Consider the following 11,085-nt stretch of genomic DNA (forward strand, 5'->3'; position numbering starts at 1 on the left):
TGGTCCCTGATGCGCCACCTGCTTGACCCCACCAAGAGCAAGTCAGCCACCCGGCATATTATCACAAAACTCCTACATCAATATCCAGGGACAAGCAAGGACATTCTCGACGCTCTGCGTGACAAGTACATAGGGCAACAACATCCGCCCTCTCAGCCCATGCAATACCGTGGTGCCCCCAACGCGAACCTTGATAATCCCATCACTTTGGCCGAAGTGAATCAAGCCATCCAGGCTCTTACCCGCAATACCACCCCCGGTGCGGACAAGATTACAAACCGTATCATTCGAAACCTAGACGACCCTTCCATCCAAGCCCTCACCAATTTCTTTAATCAGCATTGGGAGGAAGGCACATTACCGGCAGCGTGGAAACATGCCGATATCATCCTGATCCCCAAGACCGGCAAACCACCCACATTGGAGAACCTGAGGCCCATCTCTCTCACTTCATGTATTGGGAAGCTATTCGAGCACGTGATACTCAACCGGCTCCAGCCATACGTCGAGAACAACAACCTTCTACCACCGACAATCTTCGGCTTTCGTCCGCACCTCAGTACGCAAGACATCCTCCTCCAACTACACGAGGATATCAATCGACAAGTCTCCGCTCACAGCACTAGAGCCATCCTGACGCTGGATCTGAAGGGGGCATTTGACAATGTGAGTCACGACATCATACTTACCAATCTCAGTGATCTAAACTGTGGTCAACGAACCTTTGCTTACATTCAAGCATTTTTACAAAACCGCACCGCCACGATCGGCATTGGCGACCTTCGGACCCAACCTCTCCCCACTCCCAACAGGGGAACGCCACAAGGAGCGGTTCTGTCGCCTATGTTGTTTAACGTGGCGATGATGAAGCTCCCTGCCCAACTCGCAGAAATAGAGGGTGTCTATCACGCCCTCTACGCCGATGATATTACTATGTGGGCCACCTCCGGCTCTGACGGGGAGATCCAAGATGCCTTACAGCGCGCGACCGACGTGGTTCAACGGTATGCACGTGGTGGGGGTCTTCAATGTGCGCCTGAAAAATCGCAGCTGCTCATTGTAAAGAAGAAATGCCGGAACATTCCTTATGATCCGCCACAGCTTACTCTCACACTCGAGAATCAAGTCATTCCGCAAGTGACATGCATTAGGATTCTCGGCCTCTTTCTCCAACAAGACGGCGGAGGATCACACGCGCTTCAACGTCTTACGCGTGCCACGAATCAAATCCTTCGTATGATGGGACGAATTGCCAACAGACGACACGGCCTGAAAGAGGAAGACGCTACCCGTCTCATCCAGGCACTCATCATTAGCCGTGTAACCTACTCTGTCCCCTATCTGACCCTCAAACCTCGGGAACGAGAAAAACTCGAAATACTGATTCGCCGGTCTTATAAACAAGCCCTCGGTCTTCCACCCGGAACCTCGACACCACGTCTCTTGTCTCTCGGCATTCACAATACCGTCGAAGAGCACATTGAAGCACACCTCACAGGTCAACGCGAACGTCTCAAGCTAACACCTGCAGGCAGGCAGGTTCTAACTCGTCTGGGCTATCCAATTCAAACCCTGGGCCACAGTGAAACAATTCCCCTCACTGCTGCTTATCGCACCAAAATTTCAGTTGCCCCAATACCCAAAAACATGCACCCCGAGTTCCATCAGGGGAGACGACAGGCTCGCGCCCGCACTCTTCAGAAGAAACTTCAATATGCCCGCCACGTCAGATACACTGACGCCGCCAGTTACCCGGGTCGACTGGCCATGGCTGTCAGCGTAATCGACGAAGACATGCGAGAAGTGACCACCGCGACCGTTCCTACCTCCCTCCCACTCGAGGCAGAAGAAGCGGCCATAGCGCTCGCTATCACGTCCACCCCAGCTATCACATCTCTTTCAATAATTACTGACTCGCAGGCGGCTTGCCGTAGTTTTGTCAACGGTCGCCTCTCCAGATTTGCTCATCGAATTTTAACTAATCACCCCCCTGAACAACTCCCTACAGTATCCTTGATATGGACGCCGGGGCATAATTCCCTGAGCGGGAACGAACGCGCACACGCGTCAGCCCGAGCTTTAACCCTCCGGGCCCCGCCACCGCAGGAAGACCCATCCCTGGTCCCCATCCCCATCCCCCTTACCTATCGTGACATCCTTCAACATCTCCGATTGAGTCGCCGCACCCTTCCTCCGCCGCACAAATCTCTAACGAGGGAGGACGCTGTAGGTTGGCGCATGTTGCAAACAAATACTTTCCCCCACCTCAGCCTCTTACATGCCATGTACCCTACAGTATACCCCACAAACAAATGTCCCCTGTGCACCGAAAAGGCTTCACTATATCACATCACGTGGGCATGCCCTAAGATTCAGGCTGCCCCCCCAGTTCCCAACCCAAACGCCGAGCAGTGGGAAGCTGCGCTGTCCAGCTGGGATCCGGACGACCAGCGTAATCTGGTCTCGCGGGCCCGTGCCGCAGCGACAGCTACAGGGGCCCTGGAATGAGGGCTCCTCTCGCCTCGGAAGAGCCACACGAATTGTTTATTAAAAGTTTTTTCTCTCTCTCTCTCTCGACGCCCGCGACGCTCTGCTTTCTTCTGTTTCCATTTTATTTTTGGTCACAAGTTCGCCCCATTAAACGGTTAGTCTACTCAGTCATTCGCCGTCTCATCACTCGTCATTCGTGAAAATATCAGAGACATTAAAACTGGGGCATGTTACACAAGTAAAATGGTTTACCCTTGCTCTAAGAAATATGGAACGTCTGTTTTCAGCGGAAAGCATGTCAAATTATATCACTGCAATCTATAAAGCATGCTTGACGATGACGGATAGGGCAAATGAGAAAACGCAAAAACAAAAATTCAGTCCGCGTTGTGACACTGAGAACGGTGAAGTGTCATGCTCAGTGTCAGCGCAGGCTGTTTTTTTAACGCTCTTAGGGCACCGTGTAATGCGTCTGCAAAGGATATCTTAAACCGTTCTGAAGTTTCCAGCCTAATATCAGTGCATGAGCCTCCCGCAGCTCTCTGACGGGGGCCTTTTGCATTGAAGATTGAATAGGCTTGAAATTTTGGATGGACGTCAACCCAGTCAATAGTCTGTGTTGCGATGTGGGAGAGGCCTCTTTTGTTGTGGGCCTTAATCTTCTTCGCAGCTTGCATTTTTCAATTTGTCGAACCGATTACGGTTTATTTGCTACATTCTCTGAAAGACAAGTATAATTAATATGTGTTTGCTGCATACTACCCCTTAGCAAAAAGAGGCCGTACTTCAAACGAAGTTGAAATACATTTAGTACGAATATTCATTTTGTATTTATTCTGTATTATTTTGGCCGCATTCGAAATACGCGCGTAATGTATTCAAAATACATTATAAATATGAATCAAAAAATATTTTAGATATACCAAAAATATTTTCCCTTCACACTCAAGATGCCATTTGTGGATTAAAAACCGGTTACACAATTTTTTTTTTTATTTTCGATTTTGTCAGCAAATGGTGTCCCTGTGGTATTTGAAGGCACTACTAAATACATCTCACAAAGCCACATTAGAAACGAACACAAACACAAACACCATGACGCACTGAAGAGCTCATTCACAGTCCCGTTGACTGCCTTATATAGCCTACATATTGAAGGTAATAATTTTTTCGGTGACCACCTCTGCGCTTATTAAGGTTACAAGTATTCGATCTTCTCCTCGGGAGTCTGTCAAGGGGGAAACAGTGTTTTGAAGTTCGTGGACGATATCTCTTACTAAAAGGCATTGGTACAACTAATAACAATTCGGCACAGTCCTTAAAACAATATCCACACAAACGGCTCATAAAATACATGTCATTGCTTCTCTGCGTAGCACCACTCAGGTCGAAGCGAATCAAGGCAGTTTCTTCACTTTAAAATACTGTAAACGACTTTATTTTCGTGAGGACCTTATTCTCGCAAAGTTGGCGAATCGCCTACAATTCCGAAAAATAGGTCCCGTGAACAATTCCGGCAAAATGTAAAAACATTAAAATCTATATTGCGATCCCAGCGCGTCGCGAAAATTAGAATTTGCGAATTATTCCAAAACTCCAACTTTGACCTAAATCGCGAAATATTGAGCCCGCGAAAAATAAATATTTTACAGTAGTTGTTTTGCCTTTCCTTTTTAGTAGTTGACTATTTAATATGGTAGTTAATGTCACTGTATTAATGTCACTAGTCACATCACGTACAATGGTGAGTATACACGTTCAGTGAACTAACATTGTGCTAACAAAACCACGCCAAACGTATCTGTTCACAGCACCTGCTGAAGCTTTCCAGCATCAGCAAATGTTGTGGTTGTAGTTCCCGAACCCCGTTTGTGATTGGTGTGCAAGGAACTGATCAGGTGTGTTCTTGATAGAAAAAAGGAAACAATAACATAAACTGGGCTGATTTATCAGTGCGATGCTGCGCAATTCAATTGCCAAACTAATCAAATGTATTTAGGCGCTTCAGTGTACTCCATATCTGCTTGAAGTGAACTTCAGAAGGGGCTCAGCTTTTAAATATTTTTGTAGTTCAAGTCAAACTACCAAAGTATTGCAGTCAAAAGGTACTTAGAGTATAACACAACAGTATTTACGATTTTCAGGTATTTTAAGAGTATTCTGCACGCATTCTTGATTGCTCCATTTTTTTAGGGTTGGAGTATATTTTGCATGAATTAAATAAATATTTCAAGAAATATATGTGAAAGGTATTTTGTGCCTATTAATTTGGTATTTACATATTTCAAAACGCATGAAGGGAACTTCAAATGTAGTTTAAGTAAAGGTATTTTAAAATGATTTTTAGAATTATATTTTAGTACTAAGTAACAAAAAAAGAAGTTTATATTTTCGGTATATTTTTTGTGTACTTAGAATTATGAATTGTATTTCAAATACATTCAAATTAGAATGTGGTATATTTCAAACGTATTAGTTTTCGCTAAGGGACTCAACTACAGGCTCTCTAATTGCACATTTAATTGCTACTGTATTCGTCTAATATATATATATATATATAACTGAGCAGAAAAAACCCTTAGTGAAAACCGCAACAACGGGACGAAGGCCGGACTCCGGCCGAAACGTCGAAGATTAAATCGTCCGTTGTTGCTGTTTTCACTAAGGGTTTTTTCTTCTCAGTTGTATACCCACGCCTTCGGCCTCCCGCAACCATGCCCGCTGTATATATATATATATATATATATATATATATATATATATATATATATATATATATATATATATATATATATATATATATATATATATATAAAGAAACAACTTATCTATTTAGGTGCTCAGCATTGAGAAGAAAATATTTCTAGCCATTTGGTTAAGGGAAACAATACAGAATGTGACTTCGCCGTCCAACTTACCGCAGCCTATTTCATACGGATTGAGATTCCCCCCTTAAGCAACCATGACCTATCTAACACGTCGTTCCTTTTGAAGACCCCAATCGCACACCCCACGCAGCGCGTCGTTTTCTCAATTTCCACATCTACGGACTTCCCGGTTAAAGTCCGGCATCCATCCTAAAATCTTTTACGTAAAAAGCCTTCCTTCCAATACGTCCACCACTTTCAATGCCGCTTTGAGCAACTAAGAAGGGAGAGAAACGAAAACAAAAACGAAAGGAGTAGTGTGTGCTATCCAGCGAGACCGACACGCATATTGCAAAGCAGACGCGTCGCCTTCTGCTGTGCAAAAGCCGGCAGTTGGGCAACCCTGTCATCGAAGCGAAGCAAGCCCAAAGCACGCAGCGACGGCCTCTCAATCACGACGCCTCCTAAAGGAGGAAGACCGATGTTCCCTACGCTTCCCGTACTGCATATTCCCCTTCTCCCTCTCTTCCTGAGGGGTCCTCTCGAAGAGAATGGTCCCTCTGGGACCGGCGGCGGCGTAACCGACATGAGGCAACGAAGCTCCTAAGATCTAAATAAGAATCGAAACTGCAAAAGACGCGGGAGGCTTTCATTGAACGCTAAAAGGACGCCGATTCGTCCCATAACTCGATTAGAAAAAGAAAAAGAAAAAGGATGGCGGTATGGCCAGTCCAGACGGCGACGAAATTAGGCGCCTACGCCTTTTCTTCCCCCACCTTTTTCCCTACTTTATTCGTCCGTCTTCCCTAACTTCCTATTTCTTTTCCCCCGAGGGGATCGCTCCCGCCCTCTTTCAAGTGGTTCGTTGCAACGCTGCCCCTCGTCCTGCGACGTTCGTTACTGCCGAAAACGGGAACAAAAAAGGAGAGGAAGAAAGACGAGAAAGCCGGTATCATTATGGATAGAGGCACAGCGCACCGATGCCCGTCATGAGCCGCTTCCGTTGCGGAGGGACGGTTCCGTCCTCCATTATTTCTCGGTTTTTTCGGGGACGTTCTCTTCATACTTTACGCCTTTTTGCACGCATCGTCCGTGAGAGATGCAGCGAGACACCATCGATTTCATCCTCATGGCCTATTGGCTCTTGCCACTTATTATTCTTTACTTTTTGGGTTAGTTTCGTTTTATCTTTTCGGTTTGGAGACTGGTTAAACATTCTGCCGGTCAGTGTGTCGGTGAGGCGTCCGAAGGTTTGTGTAATGACGGAAACTTGAGGCTGGGGAGAAAACACATAAAAGGTCATACACACGGATGTGTGTCAATCATCTCCTTTTTGCGTGTTATGAAATATCGGGTTTTGTTGCGATTATTTCTTTATTTCTTTACACATACTGCGGGCCAGAAGGCCCATGCAGGAGGGTTAAACGGATCTCTATACACAGCCCGTTGAAGAGAAATGCAACATGAACATAAATTGTGACCAGATACAGGGTGTCCCAAAAATTTGTAGTTCTTTTTTTTTTTTTTTGCGGTAAAATAAACTATGCGTTGCCGACCGCTCATACTCCGCCCATATGGAGCGCTAAAGGTTCAAATCACAGGCCGTAGTTCCAGAACTCAGCTTTATTTTATTTAAAAAGGTTTTACGTAAACTTTAAAAAAAAATAAAAAAAATAAATGGAAAATTTGAATTCTGCTTGTTTGCGTACCTGGCACTATTCAACTCCATGTATTCAAAAATTCCGACGGCCGCCATTCTCCTTTTTAAAATTTCAGAACATCCCATAACTTTTGCATAAGACAGCGCTTCGTTCCGAAACTTTGGCGTATCTGGTTCGTACCTTTAGCGCTATATTTTGGCGGAGAATGAGCATTCGTAGTTGCGTAATTTATCCCCCCCCCCCCCCCCCCCCCGCCGGCCAAGAAAAAGAAGAAAACATTGTAAGTTTAGTTTTTTGGGACAGGCTATTGATTGCTCGCTGTTCTCTGAAAACCGGTCGTTCATGTTAAGTAATGGCAGGGTGCGCGTTAGGAACCTGTCGCAAAACAGATAGGAGAGAACGAGAGCATCTTTGTTCCTGTATACCGTGTCTGATATAACTTCCCTTGACAACAACTTGGACGCATTTTCTTGAAAATTGATACGTCGGTCCAATAAAAAAACGTCGGTCCAATAAAAAAAAAACACCTTTTTTTTAAAATGAATTTTGAACGCAAATGTAGCGCTAATATTTCTTTTCTTTTCAGGATAAGTTTATTTCACGAGACAGGTCTTCTATCGGGGCACCTACAACATGTTTTCTGTTGCCGTTATTTGCAATAGAAACCCAGCCGACCCTATAATATAAACATATATTTTGACCTCCCCCCCCCCCCTGCACACACACACACACGCCAGGTCGTAGACATCCTGCAGCTCCAACCCCCCCCCCCCCCCCCCCCCCCCAACAGACATGCATTTCCATGGCTACGCCCCTGCCTTGCGGTCCGCCTCCCGACGTGCAACGCGCCAGTGTTTTATGCACGCCCGCTATGGTAACTGTAGTTTAGTAAATGGAAAACATGTTTTAAATCACAGCGTCTACATGGCGCCTCACCGCACTCTATGGAATACACACTTTTGAAACAAAACACGAGCCGGCGTTTCAAACGACGGGAGGTGGCCTGCAGGGTGAGGTACAAGATTATACCCCCTTTGCGGGAGTTTTACAAATGACCTAGTATAATAAAATTGAGCATATGCCTGACATCATGATGCCGCGGCACAAGGTACCTTTGCGTCATGGAACAGTGTGACGTTACATTGCATTACGGATTGTGCGCAGTCTGCCTATAGCAGCGTGCAGCGCGTCGGCTGTCGCTGCAGTTCATCTGCAGGACACTGCTATCTAGCGGGAGTTCATTTGGAGTTCACTGTTTCTTTTTATGGCAAATGACGCGCCAAATGAGCACTTGAACAGAAACGGCAAAGCGCTTGGTGCCTAGTGAAATCCAAAGAAACGAATTTGCGGTGCTTGTTTTCTGATTGAATGCACTTTATAAGTATACACTATTCAGTTCACTTCCCACGTGCAGCTGAAACATTAATTCAGCTTTGATTTGCTGCTGCAGACGCTGCCGATGCGGCCCTGAAATGACGCGAACAAAGCGCCCCAATCGGGCGTCGGTAAACGGCGCGTGATTGATTGAGAACAAGGACAGCAGAAAGTGGCTCTGTCTGTTTTTTTTTTAATGTTTTCCAGAGAGTGTTTGCTGGTATACGTGTTACAACATAAATCTCAGTTACGGATTCAGATATAAAAGCAATCTGTTTAGTAAAGTGAGAAAATAGAGGTCCGCCAAATCATCATGCTCGGCCCCCAAATTGTAAACCGTATCGTTCTCAACCGGACGTGTTTTTCTCTCGGGAAAAGAGAACAAATATACCTAAAAGACGGTCAATACCAACTTTTTGCTACGTCCGTGGCCCAGAACACTTCTAAAAGTCGCAGAGAATCTTACAGAAATAATCTCACTGACAAGAGTTCTGTAACTACTTTTTTACGGGTGAGTAGAAAAAAACAAAACAACCGTGGAAATATAAAGCAAGGTGCTAAAATAACTATCGTACAATACGTTGCTTTAGCGCAAGTTGAGCGCTCAACTAGAGATGATACGGCACTTCGCTGCATCTGAAAACCTGTTTGAATGTTTTCAGTGCTTCGGTGAGCACTGCTGCCAAAACAACACACGAACACGACATTGCTTTTGTGCATTAGATGTTAATAATTTTATTTGAGACTTGAAATGCCTGGAGAGAATATCTACGGCAGGTAACGACATATTTTCGCTTTCTAGTTATCGCTACGTAAATTTTAGAATAATCATTTTCTTTTTATTTCAAAACCTGAGTGAAAGAGGTGTTACCGGTGGCATATAATCTCCAAATGTATATTGGATTCCGCGCGTCATAAAAGTAAGCATATAAATGATCTCATATCGCACACATTATGAAGTTGCATAAAACGCGTAAAGTTTACTCAGTTTACAAAACAGGGTACTTTGTATTGAAAAAAAAAAGTATTGAGCTCAATATCAGGAACATCCTACACAATACAGAAAAGTCGCGTGATTTGCTTACTTCTTTATTACGGCATCGTGGCTGCTGGAATATTTCCTATAATACTACCTTTCTCTATCCCTCGACAAAAAATAAAAAGGTTAAACTCATACGTCTGATTTGCGCTATATATATATATTGAAATACTTATGAGGGACTTGATTTATGCAAAAGGTAGTGGATATATAAGGTATCATCTAATAAAGGAACGCGGATACCACGTCTAAATAAACGGATACGATTACGAAAATTCGCGCGAGCCCCGTACTTCCGGCAAAAATTGCCAGTGATCAATATCTGTCAACAAAGCACTCCTCTAAATGCAAATAGCGTATCCTCCTAAAAACCGATTTTTTTTAACGAATTTGTATTTATAAAGTGTAGCGGTACAAGGAGTTCTCGCACAGGGCAATTGAATATATCAGAATTTCTTTTCGCATATTTCGCATCATCACTTACTGTAATATTCGATAATAATAATAATAATAATTATAATATTATTAATAATCTTTTTCTTCAGGTGCCCCAAGACGACTAGACGGCCTTCCCTTGGGTGCACCAAAGCGAACACAAAGGCAGAAAAAGCAATCAAACACTAAATCAATTCACACAAGCTTAGTAGCACGGAGTAAGATAATACTCTTTAGTTGAGGACAGCGCGCTGCTCGCGACGTGCCCGATAAAGTTCGCTCTTCACTCTCTCTCACTATGGTTTCAAGCGGCGCCGGCAGGTGACTCGTCGACCCGTGGGCACGTACAAGACGGCTCGTGCCGCCTCATGTACCTAACGCGCGGAGCTCCAGCGAGGTTGTCGCTCGTGCAGAAAGACCACGGTGTACCGGGGTGTCATGGCAAAGAGATAACTTTTTTCGCTCTCACACAGTTTCGCCGTTTGGCCGCCGGCGACACTGTCAGCCGCGGGCACGGTGGCAGCGGAATGATGCAGCCTTTCGGATGCCCGTCGAACGAACACTATCCGATTCCTCGCGGCGCGCGTTCAGCCGCGCCGTGTCCGCACCTAAAGAGTGTATATTACACCGTGCTTAGTAGTAAACAGAACAACAACAAAGAACTACAATGTGTGCACAGGCTCATTTAGCTGATAGCAATACCCTGAAATGGGAGTACATATGTCAATGCGAGATGGCACAGTGTTATTATGTAGCGTCTTTATACGAGACAGTGGTGAATGTACATTTCGTGAACGAACATCAAAACACATGAGATGCCTTGTAGGCAAAAAGGAACGTCGAAATTAACTCTGATAAGAAGCTGAGACGAATCAACCTATACCATTCACAATTCTGCGCAAAAATACTAATATGGGGGCAGTTGTTCTCCTCGGTAAAAGCTAGAACAAAGACTGCGTTTGTAAATTTTCGTAATTATATCAACGGTGCTGTCCAGTCCATCTGTCGTAACAGTACGAATACGTTTTTTTGTTTTTTTCTGCGAATGTTCAGTGGCTAAAACTTGAGTTAGCACTAATGAAGTCTCAACATGCGCGAATTCAAGCCTTGAAATAACTAAAGAATTAAAAAAAAATGTATCAAACAACAGCGCTTTCTGAAATGCTTCGTCAAACACGATGATTCCTAACACTCGCATTCCACTGCCCACTACAAAAGA

General features: G+C 44.5%; 1 protein-coding gene across 1 annotated transcript; it reads left to right on the plus strand.

Annotated features, from left to right (window-relative positions):
* Positions 1-1,223: 1,223 nt before the first annotated feature.
* On the plus strand, positions 1,224-2,527 carry LOC121837133. The gene has a single exon (XM_042292633.1). The coding sequence runs from the start codon at positions 1,240-1,242 to the stop codon at positions 2,506-2,508; it is 1,269 nt and encodes a 422-aa protein (XP_042148567.1). The 5' UTR covers positions 1,224-1,239; the 3' UTR covers positions 2,509-2,527.
* Positions 2,528-11,085: the final 8,558 nt, after the last annotated feature.

Source organism: Ixodes scapularis, unplaced genomic scaffold (assembly GCF_016920785.2).
Source record: "Ixodes scapularis isolate PalLabHiFi unplaced genomic scaffold, ASM1692078v2 PGA_scaffold3__209_contigs__length_174095766, whole genome shotgun sequence".
Lineage (NCBI taxonomy): Eukaryota > Metazoa > Arthropoda > Arachnida > Ixodida > Ixodidae > Ixodes > Ixodes scapularis.

What these genes read in the sequence shown, in the direction of transcription:
- LOC121837133 (XM_042292633.1), top strand. Translation starts at nt 1,240, where the DNA reads ATGGGACGAATTGCCAACAGACGACACGGCCTGAAAGAGGAAGACGCT.